The 21319-nt window shown below is 37.9% G+C and overlaps 2 protein-coding genes across 4 annotated transcripts; one reads left to right on the top strand and one right to left on the bottom strand.

Moving 5' to 3' along the window:
• The first annotated feature begins 329 nt into the window (after nucleotides 1-329).
• Nucleotides 330-20982, top strand: LOC145212758 (uncharacterized). Of its 3 annotated transcripts, none has more exons than XM_080081003.1 (20): nucleotides 330-414; nucleotides 1039-1136; nucleotides 1992-2134; nucleotides 4128-4304; nucleotides 4599-4734; nucleotides 4862-4992; nucleotides 5060-5097; nucleotides 5366-5447; nucleotides 6724-6846; nucleotides 6945-7138; nucleotides 9346-9497; nucleotides 9699-9832; nucleotides 10021-10182; nucleotides 10406-10633; nucleotides 13280-13390; nucleotides 19305-19365; nucleotides 19555-19697; nucleotides 19768-19832; nucleotides 20066-20252; nucleotides 20427-20982. In XM_080081003.1, the coding sequence occupies exons 2-20, from the start codon at nucleotides 1061-1063 to the stop codon at nucleotides 20589-20591; spliced, it is 2508 nt and encodes an 835-aa protein (XP_079937129.1). In that variant the 5' UTR covers nucleotides 330-414; nucleotides 1039-1060; the 3' UTR covers nucleotides 20592-20982. The 3 variants fall into 3 exon arrangements, with proteins under 3 accessions (XP_079937129.1, XP_079937128.1, XP_079937130.1); XM_080081002.1 differs by lacking the exon at nucleotides 330-414 and adding an exon at nucleotides 827-922; XM_080081004.1 differs by lacking the exon at nucleotides 330-414 and adding an exon at nucleotides 827-922 and having other exon boundaries at nucleotides 9723-9832.
• On the bottom strand, nucleotides 14244-18027 carry LOC145212769 (EGF-containing fibulin-like extracellular matrix protein 2). Its single transcript, XM_080081020.1, has 7 exons — nucleotides 17661-18027; nucleotides 16751-16890; nucleotides 16500-16609; nucleotides 16255-16426; nucleotides 15693-15896; nucleotides 15533-15635; nucleotides 14244-15473 (listed from the first exon to the last, which is right to left on the bottom strand). Exons 1-7 carry the CDS (start codon nucleotides 17786-17788, stop codon nucleotides 14891-14893), a joined length of 1440 nt encoding a protein of 479 aa, XP_079937146.1. The 5' UTR covers nucleotides 17789-18027; the 3' UTR covers nucleotides 14244-14890.
• Nucleotides 20983-21319: the final 337 nt, after the last annotated feature.

Genomic DNA, 21319 nt, shown 5'->3' on the forward strand with positions numbered 1-21319 from the left:
GTTTACCAATTTGCGCGTTGTAAATCAAACAATAAGGCGTGAAATAGCGCGGGACGCTCAAAATCTGCAAATCCTAACTCACGTAAATCAATTTATTTTCTACGGGTACCAGGAAGGTCGTCATCCTCCATATTTCGCTTTGAATGACGCTTTGTGGGAAAGAAAATATATTTTTTTCAAAAACAAGTTACTTGAAAGAAACAAATATGCAATTTTGTTAGTAATAAAGAACTCGACACAGACTTACACACCAATGCAGCTTCAAAACTAATAAGCAGGCAGACATTTTTTTAGTAAATTTTCTTCGCGCTTTTCTGCAGGACGATCGTCCGGGTACCCGTACTAGCGGCATTTCTTTTTTTCCTGAAGAACCTGCTTGTAGCGACAGATTATTTGCAGCAATTTTAAATATAGGTAAGTTTGTGGTTGTATTTTAATGCAACAAAAATCGAAAATAAATGTTCTAATTTTTTTTACAAATTTTGGCATATTTTGTTTAGCCGAAACATGCAGTTATATTATGATCTAGGTGTTATGTCGCTTGACCTGATTCATAACTGAACCGGTAAAAATTTCCCGCTAAATCAGCATGATTTAAATATGCTATAACATACTATTTAAACCCTTAATAAACAAATATTTGACCAAAAAATCATGTTCCACGCGGTTTTAATTCTATGTGTAATAAACTTGTAGCATGTAATTAAATTATATGACAAATCTATCACAAGCAGCAACATGACTATACCCTTGCCGTTTATCAGCTGCTTCATATACTCTCTAAACTTTATACAGTAGCTTAGATATAGACAAATGCAATGTAAATTAGTTGCTTGTTTTTTGTAGGTAACATGTAATTTCATAATCACTTTATGTGTAATGCTGCAACATTACAGACAAAATAGTTGCAGTTTAACCTAAGGTATGGTCTTTGAAATTGTACATTGAGGGGGAGGCCATTTGTTGTGTTTATTATGAACAGATGAGCCCATTTTGTTTTAAAACTGTGGTGATTTTTCATACATGTTATTTTTACAGAATATCAGCAAAGGAACGCAATATGACTGAGGAAGTTGCTGAATCGATAACCCTTGATGCTGAAACATTAATTGAAGATGCAGTGGCTGCTGTTCAAGGTAATAAGCCAGTGCATGTCAGTTCATGACAAGATCTGGGGCCACTATGTCCCATACGTGCGTACAAGACCTTTTATATTGAGTACAACGCAAGTGATAATCAGGATCATGGCAGAGCTTAATGCTAAATTTTCACATCAGTCCAAAAATCTACTTATTTTTTTACTTTAAAAACGAATCGCTCCTGGAACATTTCATAACAGTTTTAATTGTTGTGGAATGTTGCAATCCTTTGCCTGTGTTTCAACAGCGAATTGTAATGCCACACATGCATTTTAAAATAATAGCAACATTTCCTACCAATCAGTTCATCATCACATCATGCGATTAGGCGGCTGATTTTCTTAGCAAATAATGGACTGTAGTTTTGGACCTATGTATTTAAACAGATTGTTTGATTGAAGGGATTTGTCTATAGTAGGATGCCGACTTTTAGGATTTTTGACAACTCTATTATTTCTATTAATTATGATGTTCGACTAATAAAGGTTTTCGCCTCAGTTTTAAAAAGTGAAAAAAAATCAAAAACAGCTTGACAGGTATTAAACTGTCACCATTAAATAAAATAACTACTACTCGTATTGTTTGAAGACCTCTTCCAACCTCCAACTTTGCAAGCAGCATTTAATGTAAAATTGTTTTTTAAACATTTCCAATGAACAAATACTGAATTTGTAATAAGAATTTACATTTCTCGTCATATCATAAAGCTGGTGCACTAATAGTTGTAGGTGTACTGTAATGTAAAGAGAATGTATTTAGTATCTTTAAGGTATATTTTTACAGGTAGTACATACGAAAAATGTTTGTGATTTTCGCAAAAAAATGAAACATGCTTTTGTGCAATGTGTATAGACGGAACTGAAGGTGAAGTTACCCAAGAATCTGACATTGTGTCAAAGGCATTCACAAGTGTAGAAGAAGACAACTCTGAAGTACAGTATGTAACTATGACACCAGAGGAGGCTGCGGCAGCAGGAGTGGTTGAAGATGAACAAGTAATTTTTATGAATCTGTTTACATCAGGCACTTTATTTAACAATCGAGTGCTTGGACCAGGAGTCGGCAACCTTTTAGGCCACACACGCCAATTTACTTGTTATTTCCCTGTGTTAATGACCTAGTGGTTCATGCCAGCAGACCAATAATAAAGAAAATGCTGAGTGTTTTGTGCATGTAAGGCTGAAATATAAGGCAATGGCCTCATAAAAACTATTAACAAGCAGTGTAACAGGTTAAATTGTTACTTCAATATAAACAAGCAAATCGGTTGACGTGCCATGAAAAACCACCTCTTGTGCCAACCTTGGCACGCATGCCAGGAGTTGTCGACCCCTGGCTTGGACAATATATACCCGAACCCATTAAAAAAATGTATGGGCAATAAATATGTGTTTACTAGTAAGGTAATGATTTGTTAAATATGTAGCTTTGACAAATTTTTTTTAAAACAAAGTAAGCTTGTAAAAGCATCAAGCCAATAGATCAGGGGCGGGCAACTTTCCCAGTCGGCGGGCCTGATATGGAAAAATGAAGTACTTGGCGGGCCGGATTCCTGAATCGATACATTAATTGCGTATTTATCCAGTGATTTAAAACGGATTCTTGACCACCTAAACCAAATACAATTAAGAACGTCACAATTACAATACAGTCCAAACAATCTAACTGATATAACATAAAATTATTCACCGTGCAGCAAATTCAATGCATACACAACAGACTTAAATACTGCTGAAACACTAACTAGGGCAGTGGTTCCCAACCTTTTTTTGATGCGACATTAATTTACACTACATTTACCAAATTAAATGATACAAATACACAGTTTTGGAAGCACTATTCGGCCTATATAGGAAATGTGAAAGCGAAACAAGTTCTTGCTCTTGAGATCACAAAAAGCACAAACAATCGCCAGTAAACACAATAAATTCAATTATTTATCTGCTTGTAAGATAAAGTTAGCTGAGTTTCACAGTTCTTGTAAGCTTATGTATATATATATTCATACAATCAGTAATGTTGAACTTGCTCCCGTTGAAGAACCCTGATTTAAAGCTTTGTGAAAAAAACACTACGAAACGAAGTCAAAGAGTAAATCTCGTATTGTCACTAAAACAGGTGACCCAACCGAAATTTCAGGCGACCCAACAAGTTTTTTACTATTTGTCCGTTAAAACTAGCGTTACTGTCGGTTAAAACTATAATTTGATATAGTAAGCAAGTAGTGGCGGATTGCGGCAGACTGTGGCCACGGGCCACATTTTCACGTAAGACCGGAAACTGTCTGCGGGCCGCTCAAAACCCCGTTGTGGGCTGGATCCGGCCCGCGGGCTGTATGTTGCCCACCCCTGCAATAGATAATAAGCTGCAAAAGATAAGCTTAAAATAAATTGCTTTTATTATAATGTTGGTATCAATTGACAGAGTTTTAAAATCTCCACTTGTATCCAACAAAAGCTATTACAGCTTGCTAATTCCTGCTGGATAAGCGAAATACAGATCTTCTGTGTATTGTTGATTAGAACAAAACAGCTACATTACATACTGGTTGCTGGGTTGAATTCAGCAAATATGATTAATTTTTTTTAAAATTTTTATCTGAATGTAACTACCCAATTAACACAAAAGAAAGAAACATTTATACTGTAATAGACATGTAAAATTTAAAACCCCAATTAAACTTCATATCCATTCTATTTTATGGTCAGAATGGTTATTTAGTGTATGTAAATGTATGTAGCTACTCATTTTGATCCAATTCTTAAAGGTTATTCATAATAATCTATTATCAAAAATTGTTTCATTGAATCAAAAATGCTGAATCCTATTCCGTGTTTTTTGCCTAAAGGTTTTCTCTTATCCATCATTTTATCTATTGTACATAAAGTTGTACCATATATAGATATGTGAAAATAACAGTAAATGATTCTTAAACTCAGTAGATAGATCAAGCAATGAGCTACAGCAGCTAAAACATTTGTTTCTTAGGTTGTAACAACATCTTTGCAATTCGACCCTGCCAATCCATCTGTCCTGTATACTGCCGATGGAACACTTATTAACCAGTCTGATCTCAGCCCCGAAGAACAGGCATTAGTGCAAGCAGCTTTGCAGCAACATCTTGCTGAACAAGAAGCCGAACAACAGCTTGCCATGATTGATCAGGTAGTTTGACTAAACAATGTTTTGTCAAGATAATACATAGAATATGTTTTTTGTTGCACTTTTATGGTTGCCATCTTTATTTTCACATTGTTACATGTAAACACAATAACATTAAAGATATCAAACAAACGGCTTATTTTGATGTGAAACGCTAATTTGCATATGTTACATGGGATTACCACAAATCAAAGTTCCAGGCAAAAGCGATAAGCATTGTAGGTCTCTGCAAATATGCCTTTAAAATATAGTTACCATTTTAAATGTAAGTTAAGTATTTCTGGTTTGTATTTACAGTCTGCCATAGAAACTGACAAAACGGTTACTGCTGATGGGTCAGAAACTGGAGTAACATCAACCTCTACGAATCTCCTTGCCCAGGCCAGCACTAATATTGGGTCAGATCCTGTTGCCACCATAACTGCTACGTCAAGTAAGCATTTTCCAACTTGTAGCTTTTATTGTTGTAAAAGTGAATTGATGTAACAGGAAGTAAAATTTAATCTACTTTTTAGTTGCAAGTTTAATCTTGTTGTAAAAAATACTTTCTACTTTTTTAGGTGATGCAGCTGAATCTGTTGCTTCTTCTGTTAATCTTGCATCTCCTAACACCAATGCATCACAGATTGTGCAAACATTAGCTAATAATGTTCGGAGACAGCAGGAATACATGAAAGCTCAACACCTTCTTGTAAGCAAAATAAAATTATTTTTAACTTTCAAGTCATTTAGGTTTTATTGTTTTGGGTTGTTTTCAGAACCAAGTAAAGCAACAGGAGATGGGTGGTGGTTACAGGTAAGTGAATTTGCACACAAACTATTTTTAATATGTTGCTTGTTGTAGATTTTTGTAATGTTTTTGAAATTTGTAATGCCCAAAATAAAATGTGGTAATTTGGCACAATATTTTCTAATTATTGATGTTTGTAGATTTTGTATTGACAGTTTTTTTAAAATTCTCTGCCTTTTAACTTTATTCCTAAAAATATATATTTAATTATTCATTCCTTAAAATTGGAAATAGTAATGTGTAAGGACCTAATTAACTGTAATATTTTTAACAGTCGGTTTGAGGAGAAAATTGTGATCAGACAAGGCCAACCACAAGTTGTCAAAGTTCCTGTTAAAACTCCAATGCCAAAAAAGGTAAAACCATATGCCTTTTCTTTAGAACAAAAATTGTTATTTTAAATATATTTATTTATTTATTTATTATGGGTCCCCTTCCCTGAAGGGGACACATGTTGATTTTACTCGATTTTTTTTTTTTTTTCTTTTTTTTTTTTTTCTTCCCTGAAGTTTGTCCACCCCACTTTGCCATGAAATGTTTGATGGATTTCGATGAAACTTTCAGAGATGGTAGATATGGTTATGCAGATGTGCCATCTACTTCGTTTGACTTGATAACCCCAGTATTTACCCCGCTAGATCCCGAAATGTAAAACGTTTTAAAACGTAGGTTGCTGCGCACCACAAACAGAATTGTGGTTTCATATTCTATACTCTTGGGTGTAAAACCCCATCAGTTACCCCACTAACCCCCAAAAAAGGGTGAAATTTTTAAACAGTTTTGGAATTAAATGAAATTTGGACAGTTTGCAGAGTTTGTCATGTATAGGTGTCGATTGTTGTGTTTAACCCTGAAGTCCCAATATTTACCCCTCTTGCCCCCTAAAATGGGTGAATTTTTTAAACAATGTCTGAATTGGATGAAATTTGGACAGCTTATAGAGTGTGCTATTTATAATTGTTGATTGTTGTGTTCAACTCTGTCTTCCCAACATTTACCCCACTAGCCCCCCAAAATGGGTCCATGTTTTTAACAATGTCTGAATTGAATGACATTGGGATGGTTAGTAGATTATGTGATTTTTAGGTGTTGATTGTTATGTTTCACCCTATAACTTTAACATCTACCTAACCAGCCCCCTAAAATGGGCGATTTTTTAAAACTGTGTCGGAATTGAATGAAATTTGGACAGCTTGCAGAATTTGTTATTTATAGGTGTCGATTTTTGTGTTTCACTTTATTTTGCCACTATTTATCCCTTCTTTTCTATAAATAGAGCACTACATAGGACAAACTTCAAACAATGTGTGAATTGAATCAGATTTTCATTGTTAGTACTTTTAATAGCATGATTATTTAAGCGATGATCTGACCACAGTTTTTCTTAAAACACCAAACTTACTGATGGTTGTCTTTTGAAATGCATAGTTTTTAACTTTGCATGTGTGGGGGACCCATGAGTTTCTGCCTGCAGAAACAACTAAGGTTATAAAAGACAGTGGGTAGCATGGGACCCAATATAAAAAAGTGTAGGGAATATATTAACGTTTCAAAATAGGTTATAGTGTATGTGCAATTGAAATATGTGCTGAGCCACCCTTCTAGTTATTACTATTTTTTTGACAAAATTAGCAACCAGAAATTCCTGCTGCTCTTGCAAATCTTATGCCGAAGATTGAAGTTGGTAAAGACGGAAGTCAAGTGATAAGAATTCACCAATCACAGATCACAGCAGATCAATTAAAATCATTGCAGGTTTGTTTGGGGTATTTTTGCTCCCATTTTCAAAATTAGCGTTATTTCACATGTGATAAAGTGTTCATTTTCTAAAACTGTCAATATTTATTTTGCAGGAAAATCCAAATGTTCGCTTAGTTTTCCGTCCTGCAAGTTCATCAAAGGGACAGTCTCGTCCAAATATTCCTGGTATGCCTAGCACTGGTCCCAGGAAGCGAGGAAGGCCAAGAAAAAACATGGTCAGCCCAGCCATCATGAACAGCTCATATGACCAACAAATGGATGATTCAAGTCCACCATCAAAAACAAGGTATGTTACTTTTTGTGGGTCCCCTTCCCTGAAGGGGACACATATTGATTTTACTCAAATTGTTTTTTTTTATTTCTTTTTTTTTATTTCATTTTTTTTTCTCCCCAAAGTTTGTCCGACTCGTTTTTCCATCAAATGTTTGATGGATTTGGATGAAATTTACACAGATGGTAGATGTAGTTATGTAGATGTGCATCCCACTTTGTTTTTGTTGATAACCCTAGTATTTACCCCGCTAGCCCCCTAAAATGGGTATTTTTCCCCTGAAGTTTGTCCGACTCGTTTTTCCATCAAATGTTTGATGGATTTGGCTGAAATTTACACAAATGGTAGATGTAGTTATGTAGATGTGCATCCCACTTTGTTTTTGTTGATAACCCCAGTATTTACCCCGCTCGCCCCCTAAAATGGGTGTTTTTACCCCGAAGTTTGTCCGACTCGTTTTTCCATCAAATGTTTGATGGATTTGGCTGAAATTCACACAGATGGTAGATATAGTTATGTAGATGTGCATCCCACTTTGTTTTTGTTGATAACCCCAGTATTTACCCCGTTAGCCCCCTAAAATGAGTATTTTTCCCCTGAAGTTTGTCAGACATGTTTTTCCATCAAATGTTTGATGGATTTGGCTGAAATTTACACAAATGGTAGATGTAGTTATGTTGATGTGCATCCCATTTTGTTTTTGTTGATAACCCCAGTATTTACCCCGCTCGCCCCCTAAAATGGGTGTTTTTACCCCGAAGTTGGTCCGACTCATTTTTCCATCAAATGTTTGATGGATTTGGCTGAAATTTACACAGATGGTAGATATAGTTATGTAGATGTGCATCCCACTTTGTTTTGTTGATAACTCCAGTATTTACCCCGCTAGCCCCCTAAAATGAGTGAGTTTTTATACAGTGTCAGAATTAGCTGAAAATTGGATTTCTTGTATAGTATGCCATTTATAGGTGTCAATTGTTGCGTTCAACCCTGTAGTCCTAACATTTACCCCACAAGCCCCTAAAGTGTAAAACGTATTTGTATGTTACTGGGCACCACAAACGAAAGGTTTCTTTTGAGCGATAGTGTTACAAGGGCAACCAGTTGTATGTTGCTCGTTGGTGGGTTGCTTGGTGAACGTTTTTGCGCCATGGCAGTTAGGGGCTTGTTAACAGCCCTATGACGTCAGAAACATTAACAGTTGTTGCTCAAAACACCTCTAGTGGTCGAAATTTTAAACATGGGCTGAAATTTTGCAGTACCATTGATTAAGTCGTTGTGGTTTTTATATATTTTTTAGTTTGTGTGTCGAACCCAATTAGTTGCCCTACTAGCCCCCTAAAATGGCTCAGTTTTTTAAAACGTTAAATAGGACATACTTCAAAGAATATCTGGAGTGAATCTAATTTTATAGTTTGTATTCTACATAGTATTATTATTTAAGCCCAGTGCCGATCACTGTGTTTTACCTTACAACACCCGACTTTCTCATGGTTGTCTCTTGAAGTGCATTTTTTACAACTTTGCATGTGTGGGGACCCATGAGTTTTTGCCTGCAGAAACGACTAAAGTTAAAAAAGACGATGGCTAATGTGGGACCCAATACAAAATAAGCATAGGAAATATATTTATGTTTTAAAATAGGTTATAGTGTATATGCAAGGGCAATATGTGCTAAGCCACCCTTCTAGTTTTAAATATTTTTGTGAGCGTTTGTTCATGATGGTAATGGGACGTAACTCTTTTGTGTTATATGTCCTGTCCAAACACTAGAATAAAAAATTATACTTCGATCCAATTAGACCACTTTTTTTGTACTGGTATACTGATTTTTTGAAATGAAAGCCCGGCCCTGATGCTTGATAATTGTCAATGTTTGTGGTTGTGTCTATAATTAATTGCCAACAAACTGTTTTGTCTCAATGGTTAATCAATTTGTAAATTGATATACACAAATATTAGTTCCAATGCACTTAAACAGACTATTAAGTGCTGCAGGCCCCTTTTCATTCAAAGAAAGCTGTAGTTGGTCACTACTGTTTTCTTACAATTTTTTGAAAAAGGTATTAATTTAACCTGTTAACGGTATTTTTATGTTTTATCAGGTATGTTTATGATAAAATTTATATCATACGCAGAAGGCAATTTTATTTACAAATCCACTCTATAAACCAGTGCTTTTTCAAACTTAAAAGTATTCAAGCAAATAATGTAATTTCCAGGTATGGCAGAATGACAAAGCAGCCATATTACCAAAAAGACTATGCTTCTCCAAATGGTGAGGTGGAAGATGGCGATGAAGATTACAGATTACCTTCAATGCCATCAATTCCGCGACCACAACATGTGCCAGGAAGACGGGGTCGTCCACCTGGTAAACAATTTTTGTCCTTTTTATACCACAAATTTTATAGTTTTTAATGCTCGATTTAATCACTTTATACCCAATCTGTATCTTGTTGGTAATTTAAACAATTTTAGTCGTGGTTTGGGAGAAATTTTGTTATGTTTAAATTTGCAATGAAAAAGATATAGATTTGTTACTTCACTGTTCATTTCATGTTTATTGTGACAGGTGCTCTAAATCGATCTACTTTAGACAAACAAGCATACAGGCGATCCAACTCATATGCACACAAAATCGAAGCACTGAGAGAACAAGAAGAGATCCATGATGATGATGTCACTACAGCCAGATTAGCTATTACTGTATGTTTATTTGAAACGGTGCCATATACTTGACCTCACTTGTGTTTTATACATTTTTTTTCAGTAAATATTTCCTGAGATTATGGAACTACTTTAAGGTCCACACATTCAAACTCTAATGAAACAAAATTACACACCTTTACCATTGTGTATTTATCTTTTAACTATTAGTTTGTTTGTTTTGTTAGTCTCAAAAGCCAGTGTTGTCATCAGTGGAACAAGCAATTTCGACAAGGCGAAAAAATCGCTTAAGGGAGTTGTTAAGTGCCTGCTCAGAGGATGAAATCATGGAAGTAGCTTTACCCCACTTGGCAAGAGTATTTTCACTTTGGGAATTTCTTGTCATGAAAGTAAGCTGTTGTCTTGCACTTTCAAAATAATACTGTTTACAATTTTTATGTGTTGCAAAAATACCTACTTAGATAGTAAAACCCAATACTAAACACACAATAAAGCAGACCTGGTAGAAGTTAATTGTAGAGACATTTTGTCAATCACATTTTACATTACAAATTGGAACTAAGGGCAAATCTCCACAGACATTGCCAAATCTACCTTGTACTTACAATGCAGGTTGAAAAGAACAAGCTCAGTCGAGTTTACTTTGCTGATGTGTACAAAGAGTATGAAGCACTTCACAAGTATGTTTGTCGCCTTACTGACAAATACAAAGAAACTATTGATGCCCAGAAGAGTGAAATCCCAGAGGAAAAGAAAGAAGATGATGACACGATAGAACAAAATGCAAAGGATGCTTTGGACAGAAACAAGAAAACTATGGTCACAATTCGATGCAAAAAAGTTTGTTATTTGTTTTTGTCCATTTACAAACCACAAATATATTGTTTTTTTAATCTGAGGGCTAGATTGAAAATTAATCTTATCCATCATTCACTTTTTATGAATACAATAATATCATCTAAGTCAAGTTAAGTTTTTTGATCAAAATGGTCTTTTTTTTTCAATGTGGACCTGTCCAGTGCATACATTATAAACACATGTGTAGGTGAGTCATAGTGATGGGACGATACCAGGTTTTGAAACGAGTACCACATGTATATACTTGCGATTACCGAGTACTTAAGTTTAGTGTTGTAGTTAGTTGTATTTCACTGGCTTATTTATCTGCCATGGTCGGGGTGCAGGCGTGCACACACACATGCCGAAAACGACGTGATAGCGAAAAAGATATACGTAAACTGGCGGAACTTTTTTCCAATTTTGTTCTGTCCGAAGCAAATATTGGCATAAAGTTGCCTGTATTCTTATGGTGTAAATCGGGCTTTGGTACTCACACGTTGGTATCGAAAACTGAGACAAAATATTTCGATACCGTGTACCGGGTACTTGTCCCATCACTAGTGAGTCATCTAAATTTTATCTACATAAGGCTGCCTGACAAGTTGTACACCACTGGTTTGTGTTGCTGATGCATAATAGTTGATGCTGATGCATAATAGTTGCGGGGAACTTTTTGAAACTTGGACGTTTAACAAACTTTAAGATAAAATAGAGACATGTTTGTTGTATCCACTAAACAAAGGCTACTCTGCCTGCACAGTATGCTTGGGTATGTCATATATTTACTTTTATAAAACAAACTATCTTTGAAAACTTTTTTAGGAAAAGTTTATGATGCAAATCTTTTAAAAAGGGGTCCTGTGCAACGCTTGTTTATATTGTTAAAAGTTAACAAACACACAAGCCAATATAAAAAATAAATTATAAGTAAGCTGCCAACAGTGTGCACTAGGAAGCTATTAAAAACAAACATTTTATTAAATTAGATTATTTTATTTTGACTAAAGTTACTGCATTACGATTACACTATGCCAAATTGTTTCAAATACACATAACCATTAATCATTATGGGTCCCCTTCCCTGAAGGGGACACATCTTGATTTCACTCAGTTTTTTTCTTTTTTCCGCCCAAGCTTTTCCATGCACTTTTGGCATGAAATCATTGATGGATTTGATTGAAACTTTCACAGATGGTAGATATAGTTATGTAGATGTGCCATCTGCTTCATTTGAGTTAATAACCCCAGTATTTACCCCATTAGACCCCAAAATGTAAAACATTTTTGTATGTTGCTGCGCACCACAAACGATGTGGTATAACAATGCAATGGTATAACAATACAATAAAGATAACAGAACATGTGCTACTTGTGTTTGTGCATTACTTGGTGGGTGTTTTTGCACATGCCAGTTACAGGGGTGTTAACAGCCTTATGATGTCAGAAGCGTTAACAAATGTTGCTAAAAACACCTCTAGTGGTCAGAAATTCAAACATTTGCCAATTTGGATTAAAATTGAGACAACTGTTGATTGGGTCATTGTAATTTCATATTTTATACTTTTGGGTGTAGAACCCCACTAACCCCCTAAAATAGGTAAGTTTTTTAAATAGTGTCGGAATTAAATGAAGTTTGGACAGCTTGTATAATTTGTCATTTTTAGGTGTCAATTGTTGTGTTTAACCCTGTAGCCCCAACATTTACCCCACTAGCCCCCCAAAATGGGTCAATTTTTTAAACAATGTCTGAATTGAATGAAATTTGGGCAGCTTCCAGAGTGTGCCACTTATAGGTGCCGATTGTTGTTTTAACCCTGTAGCACTGTCATTTACCCCACTACCTGTCTACAATCGTGTGCAATTCGCCATTAATAAGAGCTGATTGGTGTGTTTAGCATTTTTTCTCAGATAGAGAAAAACCTTGTATGAATAGAATGAATATACTATTCATAACTAGGGATGGGTCGAGCTGAGCCAGAACCCGAGTGCTCGGTACCGAGCATCGCTGTTTTTAATGCTTGGTGCTCGGCCGAGCAGTTGCACAAACTGACCCGAGTGTTAAATTTGCATATTCATGACCTGCTAACATATGTAACTAGTGTTCTAAAGGGTATCTATGAACAAAAACGATTGATTTTTCAAATGCACTAGATGGTAGAAAACGCTTGCTTTATGGGCATGTACAGCTTAATAAAACACCGCCGGTGAAGAGGCCTTGTAGAGCTAAAACGCAGACAGGGGATTTTTTGTGACGTCATAATGCGCTGAGCATTAAAGTGAGATGTATGAATGGAATGGAATGAAATTTGAATAGTTTGTAGTCCATATAGCATATTTATTTATGCTCAGTATCGGTCACTGTGTTTTATCTTGCAACAACAAACTTTCTCATTGTTATCTCTTGAAATGCATTATTTACAACTTTGCATGTGTGGGGACCCATGAGTTTCTGCTTGCAGAAACAACCAAGGTTATAAAAAGACAGTGGATGATATGGGACCCATTATAAAATAAGTGTAGGAAATATATTATTGTTTTAAAATAGGTAAAAATAGTTAAGTCTCATCAACAAACTATTTATTTGTTATTTCTGATTTTTTTGCAACATAATGACCATGGTTGTAAAATGTATTTGCTGTTTTTTAGCTTGCTGAATCTCTGGGACTTGACCAAAATGAATTAGAAGATGCTGTTATATCGCTGCTTGACTCTGAACCTTTGCAAAAACCAGCTGTTCCCACTACGGAAATCACACAGGTACCAAGTTAATTTTTAGCATTTTATCAGTTTTTGTAATATTATTAAATGAAAGTACCCATGCAAAATATACTAGAAAGGGCCAGACACTAATGAAACCACTCTTCTCTAAATGGTGTGTTGGTGGTCTTTAGTGATTTGTCAAATATGTAATTGTATGTTAATGGTGAGGAAATGGAATATTTCAGACATCGTCAGGGTGTTTAATATCAGGAAATGAATTGATTTGTTGCAGAAACTGTCTGACTTGTGTATAAATTGCACTAAAATTAAATTGCTTTCGGAAGTACAGTAAATGTGTGTAATCAACCACAAATTTCACATTCCAACTAAACCATCTATTAGGTAGCCAAATTCTGTCTAAGCTGGACACTTAATTTGATTTTGCTAATCCCCGTGGCAGAGATAGCCTTGCTGCCCTTGTTGTCAAAACACATACCACTTTGAACAGCTCTGTTGTCAGTACAACATCTGTCAGCATCACAAGGTGCAAGGATCCGGAAACCAGGTAGTGTTCAGCCGGTCATTGTTTGAAATTCCTCAGATATCTAACCATTGTTGTGGCATTTCTTGGCAAGGCCAGCCCTTGTTGCACATCAAACTGTCATCACATGAACTGTACTGTGTTTTTCCTGTGGCATGTGATGGCCTTGTCTGTCCATTTAAAGTTCATTGTTGTAACGCTAAAAGGCAGGTGTTTGTTGCTGGTACTAGAGTCCAAATACTAGGCCTTTTTCTGTGTTTTGCTTCACTACACTTCATTACTGGCTTTTTGGAAGGAAATTAAACATATTGAGCTGGAAACTGATTTTAGTGTGTAAGTCCCTGTTGCAGCCTCCTTTTATAGCAACAATGATATGTTTACTGTTTTGTAATACATCAAAATCATAAGACACAGGAAAATCAGACAATCAGTCATAAACAATATCTTTGAAAGTGATTTTTAAAAGAATACTGTTACAGAGAGTTGAGCAAATACTGAAAAGATAAGTACATCACATAAAAATCAGCAAATCTCTCAACACATTAATTTAAAAAATATTGTGCACATAAAAAATCAGCAATATGTACAATAGGAATCTGTACAACACTAGATATATATGAGTGTATAAATATCAGTATGGAAGAGATCATTTTCCAGGCATGCAAACTACAAACAAGGAACATACGTTTTAGCACCATTGAAACATTAGTTTTATCTCTTACAATCAAGTCTTCAAATCAAGTACTTTTGTAAATTCATCACACAGTCATGGAACATTAATGAAGCACCATTCCATTTAACCACCATGAGAAATTGCATTACAAAGGGAATGTACTAAACCTATTACCATCTACAGCTCACATACACCTTGCACCATGAAAGGAAAACAATATGCTGAAATCGTTGTGCTGAGATTTGAAGTAAATGCTGTTGCTGTGTCACATAAAAAGATGATTCATATCTTGGCAAATGAAACAGTGTAACCACTTGTGTCCAAGTCTTTGTGTGTGGTCTTATCAAAAGTTGTACTCTGACACGAAAACAGTTATTGTGAGCATTCGGTTGTCTCTCATGTCTCCTTTGCCATTGTATGTACTCATATCAACTTTCACTGTGTGCTCACTGGGCCCATCAATCTGTTCATTCAACATCAGGTAGGCATGTGGTCTGTACATTGACATCTGATGTAGGCTAAACATGGTTTGATTGTTGCCAACAATGGAGAAGTTGTATTGCTGACGGCGGCGTCTTGCTGGGAACTTGATGCGAAAGAGCTTAGTGGGTGCCTTGAGGCCTGATGTCACCGACACAAAGTGGTATGAGGTGCTGAGTGGTTGTTTCTTGCACATGCTGTACATATCATTGTCAGTTGAGATCTTCTTGCAACGACGCCGGCGACATATGTTGGTGGTCACTTGTCGGTATCCAAACTCATCAGTTCTCATCAACTTACGATAAAACTTGTTGGAAGGACACTGCAGTGGTTCTATGCATTGGTGTCCTCCATGAGTGTTAACACAAGATTCACCATCATTGCACATATTCTTGTCATTGTCACATTCATTTATGTCGATGCATGAGTAGTCCAGTTTGCTGTATCTGTATTTTTAAAATATATTTGACAGTGTATTGACATCATAAACTTAGCTGTATCTTACCCTGGTGGACATTGACACTCAAATGAACCTGGAAGGTTTTGGCACCTCCACTGACATTTGCTACCTCCACCAACATTACATTCCTGGTTGTCAACACACACACCTGCTTAAACAATGCTGTTTAGTTGAATTATTCACAGAAATAACACAAAAAATATACCTCGATAATAGGAAAACCCTCTATGGCATCTGCAATTGAAGCTTCCTTGTGTATTAATGCACTCTGCATTTTCTGGACAAACATTTTGTTGGCACTCATCAATGTCAGTGCAATACCGACCATTAGTAAGTGCATCTTTGTGGAATCCAGACCGACAAACACACTCATATGACCCCTCTGTGTTTCTGCACCGTTCACCCATGCCTGGAGAAGATTATTGTTGAAAGAATTGTTAGGATTTAACTCCACATGCTAATCTGTATTAGTGCAAATACAATGTATGTTGATGCTACAAACACTCTTATCTGTATGCTGTGAGTGACCACAATTGATCTTATCTTGTGATTGATTTGTCAAGCGACTTGCCGTCTTGCCTACTGACAGGCTATTGTAACGCAATAGTGTAGTTACATTGATTTGTAATCTGTGTCTGTCTCCACGTTTGAGGTGTGATGTAATGGTTAGACCGGAGGTAGAGTGTGTGATTACAACAAACAGATTTCCGAATTCCAATAATATAAGTCATAGACATATATTGGATAATGTGGAAAAGATATTTCACCTTGGCACATTGCTTCAACGCACTCATCAGCATCAGAACAAGTCCCATCTCCGTTGCTGACATACCCAGCTTTACACTGACATCTATAGCTTCCTGCTGTATTTATGCAGTATTGGTTTGAGTCACAAGGTTGCTGCGTACATTCATTAACGTCCCTGCAAAATCTGCCAATCTGTAAAAAACAAAGCTTCATAAAGTAAAGTTTGAAAAGATTTGTGCTTTGCCTTCGTATCGCCGACTTTTACCTTTGTCATTCCTGGGGAACACAGACATCTGAATGATCCTACTGTGTTAATGCATTTTTCGCTGTTGCCGCAATAACCTCTTGAGCATTCGTTTATATCAACACAATCACCTGCAAAGAATAAACTTGTCAACGTGTAAGACCAAACACACAATAAACAAAAAAGAATTGTTAAAAATGGTCCACTTGTCGCTGAACACAGTATGCACCAACATTATTCAAGTCATCGATCAACATTTTACGCAAATAAACCTGTAGCTTTGTCGAGTTCGTATCCGTGATGGCAGATGCATATGTAACTTCCATACAAGTTTCGACACGATTGTCCGATCTTGCAAGGAGCGACTTCGGTGCATTCGTTAATATCCACGCAGCCTTGGTTCTCCATATATCTGGTTGAATCAAACGTAAAGCGTTATGTGTATGTGATGTTGTGAGACTTTTAGATACGTGTTGCGATGTCTACACATGTTCCTGTGTGAAAACCCGCAGACGGATTTATTGTGTGGCGAAATTGAGTTGATGTTCAGCAACATTTGTTCCCACCGGCCGTGGAGCGCAAACCACCTCCCGTATGTGTGTGAATGGCATTACAAGATACACGGATATTGATTTTCCATCTGTGGGCATTTGGCTGTATCCAGTGACACCCAAAATAAATGAAGCGTTCTGTGTTCAATAAGCCATAAAAAATCTGGCCTTTGTGTCGCCGAACACTATCCACTGTCGATATAGATTACAATTGGAAAGCAATTTCGACACAAGTCGGCCCCTGCCAAGCTCGCAAATGTTATGGAAAGGATTGTTTGCCGTCTAAACTCGAATTGTTTATCCAGCGGCCTTTCGTCAAGCGCACGCAACTTCGTCTCTTAAAGTGCGCAGTTTTTCAACCTCAATATCTTTTATCTATGACTGGCGGCCAAATTAAAATAAAAGTTAAATTCTATTTGACTATCCTAAATCATAAGAAATAAATTTCCGAAAAACGATTCCAACTGTTTAAAAATAAAACTATTTTTGTCAAGGCAATGGTTCTGATTTACTCCACAGCTTCCTAGCAGACCTAAAGGTTAAAAAGCTGTTTAAGAATTTTTGGCCGTCAGGTTTAATAATTCACAAAACCCACCAACGCTAAACAAATGTAAATCCCTCTTTAGCTTACCTCAAGCCATTCTCGCAAAATCCGTTGAGTGATTTTCCGCCACCCATCGCGTTTGAAATCACTCTCATTTGTGCCTCGCTGCAAATCGCCAGATATAGAAACAACGTTAAAACCTTTAACCACTGCATTGTGCTGTGTTGAAGGCAAAACCTATGTTTGTTGAGCTTTTGCCAGGCGTATCAGTAAGCCACTAAAACACAATTAACCTGAAACAGTAAAGCAATAAAGAATTTAACAACCCGCGCTTCAAGTCTATTATCCAGTACACAGCCTTGATCGTAAACATTCCCGTAAAAAGGGAACTGCACTTGCCGTCCAGGAAATCGCGCTCGCTACTTTCTGCACGAGGCAAACAACCCTACAGGCGCCACTTAAACTTGTCTATCTTCGTCTAACACAAAAATTTGAGCGACCTGGGCAGCCTTCGCGATCCTTGTGCGACCTCAAATAGCCAGGTGCAGCATCCCGTACCCTATCGCCGCTCCTCTCCAACTGCTATCTGTCCATGACAATAACACAACACGGAATGTGGCCAAAACTCAATCGCTTTGAAGTGATTCCAGTGCCGACGCCTTTTTTCTTTTGCCGTCGTCTTTTGTCACCAGTATAAACAACCCGACTTGACGGCGAAGATTCTTTTAGTGTGCTGTTGCGAATACGCGTTGGTCATTAGACGTCTCAGCTTAATTTGTTTGCCGTGCACTTTAATCCTGCCTGTAAATTTATCTCAAATGCCCTGCCCCGTCGGAAGATTGTCGTCCGGTCAGTTGCGCTGTTTGTTGGTCCAACGGAATTGACACAACAATCACATCGTCGTTTGCCAGCAAGTGTCGTTTCTCAAAACTATTTTTTGTCGGTGAAATTGTAGGCGATTTTGCAAATCACTGTTGGCGATCTTTCGCATGCCGGAAAAATTGCGGCGTTGACGATCCACGCCTAATGACGACCCTGTCCTTTTACCGCCACTTTGCAATACTCGTGTTGGCGGTAAACCACCATGCCGCTTTCCAGCACAGATTGCAGTTTGTGTGAAGCCTCTGTCATATTTTCAACTGTAATTGTATGTTCTAAAACACGACGTCTCAAAACGGGTTTTCCGGTAACTAAATAAAACCTAATTTGCTCCCACATTTGCTTGATTCTTTCCTTGCTCTGTATGAAAAGCGAATTTTTCGGCCGCCTAGACGCGCCCTGTTCCGAATTTTGGGTCGGAAGTGGACGAACAGTTGAGTTATCTGCCCGGTTTCCTGTCAAGCCAGACGCCTGTAGGCCTTGCTACACAGCTATGAAATTAGACCATTTGCATACGCCCCCTATTGCTGTTGTATATGCACATTGTGCACTTGCTCGCATGCCTTCATACATACCCCGTAGGAAGTCACTGTTCAAACCACTTTGTAGCGGTACAAATAAAAAGGGAAAAGTGGTCTCAGCTTGGTGGTTTGGGGCACTCGGAAATTATTTGTGCCAAGTGCGTTTCAATTCGTGCGCTGCCATAATTCCTCGTTGACCCTAAATAGAACAATACGCTCTACGTAATGCCATCTTTTGCAGCTGTTTGTGTTAGCCTCACTCTCATAAAAAAAATCGATGTGTGGTTTAATTCATGTTTTTTAGTAATCGTCACTTTTTTGGTTTGTACAGAATTCGTTACTTGCAGCGGTCGCGGCTAATCAAATTTCGACGGTCGTTGGTCAGGTAGAAGGTAAGTTGCATGTATTATGCATATTGTAAAAAAAACACGAGAAGTTGTAAAATCTGAGCGCAATTCTTGAAACTGCGCGACTACATTGACATAAACATCAATCAAATCGAGATTTCCGCTCTGTAAGAACCGCACAATGCCCCTTTCACGCTTGTTAAACATGGAACCGACCGTGCTGTTGTGCTTCAGATTCCAACAAACCGGTTCAGACTGAAGCGACATCAACCAATTCGCCATTGGTTGTGACCGAGGCAAGCGGAAATGGCGAACAGACCGACATGCCCGCTCTTGCTCCGTTGAACACTGATTCCGCAGCTACCACGAATAAAAAGGTTCGTTTTGGCCTATTTTAAGACGATCGCTCGAAACATGTGTAACCGCAACTTTTTCTCACGATTTCAGGGAGACGAAGATGCGGCACCGAGCGAAGCAATGGACGTCGATCAGGCCACGGGCGACCAACCTGCGTATGTTGATTTATAATTAACCTTTGCACTTGTGGTTTGTGCTTAAACTCAGCTCACTGTTATCCGGTGGCTCGCTGTGCACGGATCGTTCAGATCACGGCACCGTTTTCACACGCGCATTCGCGAGAGTTTGTAAACACACCGCGTGTGCGCACCTGTTCAACCGCAACACGCGTCCCTGCTGCTGCCGCCGAGATTGTTATTGTTATTCTTACCACCTTTTTACTGCACAGTGAAGCTAAACAGCCGCAGGAGGACGCACAAGTTGTGACGACACTTGCTGAGGGACACACCGTCATCGCACCAAGCAGTGATTCAGCGCAAATTATCCAGATAGGAACCGGCGATGACAAGCAGTTTATCGAGGTGCCCGAAGGTTACACGCTTATACAGACACCCGAAGGACTTGTCATGTCACAGGTACTTGCAAACCAATAAAAGTTTCCTTATCGTTCGCAATAGCTCTGGCTCCCGCTGCGGTGGTAGCTCTTGTTGGCTTAACACTGGCTAATCGCATTATACTCGCGACGTTGTTGTTTATTGTGCGTCTTTTCGCGGTGCGATCCTTGACCGCGCGTCTTTTGTGCTTCGCAGCCGGGGACTACGCTTTCACAGGCCGAGGACGGGACAATCTACGTTACCCAAGAGGACGGAACAACAGCGCCTTTGGACTCACAAAAGGGCGTGCCGCTCGAAACGGTGGAGTCCTTGCTCTCGCTTGACGGTCAGCAACCGGCTCAAGAACAGCAGCAACAGTGAAAGTTTGCCACCTGTATTTGAGCGTGACTGGCTTCATGCGACGATTGGTGCGTAACCTGACTCACCACACCGACAGCGGCCACGGGGCAGTTAAATTTTGCGTTTGTTTTGTTTATTTTATGAATTAAGAAATGTTGAGGTTTTTTTTACCTGACTGCCATTTTCCTCATCAAGTTGTGACTTCGATCGCAAATTCGCCATTCACAAAATTATTAAATTTGGCGATTTCTATTCACATCTTCGATCATCGCGATCGCGTGCTTTATGCGCCTTGTACAGTTTATACGTAAAGGAATTTGCCTTGCTGACGCGTCACCCTTCGCTTCTTCACCAGTATCCGATTTTCATGGTGTATGTTGACAAAAGTAATAAATGGTGTAAATAGAAGTGACATCTTCCGTTGTTGTATTTAATCAAGACCACTCAACGATTGCTAGCCAAGGCAATTTCCCAGGGGTAAAATTTGCCCTATGTACGTAAAGTCGGAGGAATTGACATCGATTTCTGTAGGGTCATCGCCATATGTACCTCTTCACTATATCTAGGTAGACTCAATTTATAACAAGACATAAACTCAAGCGAACTGACAACTTCGCCTAACAAAATCGAAACCAAGTTTATCCCAACAAACTGTTAGTCTGACAAGCTAACATTTGGAATTCCGGCAAGACATACATACCTTGTTCAACACAAAACCTTAACTTTCACCACACGAGATCATGTCTGAA

The sequence above is a fragment of the Phallusia mammillata genome, chromosome 2 (genome assembly GCF_965637545.1).
Source record: "Phallusia mammillata chromosome 2, kaPhaMamm4.hap1.1, whole genome shotgun sequence".
Taxonomy (NCBI): Eukaryota; Metazoa; Chordata; class Ascidiacea; order Phlebobranchia; family Ascidiidae; genus Phallusia; species Phallusia mammillata.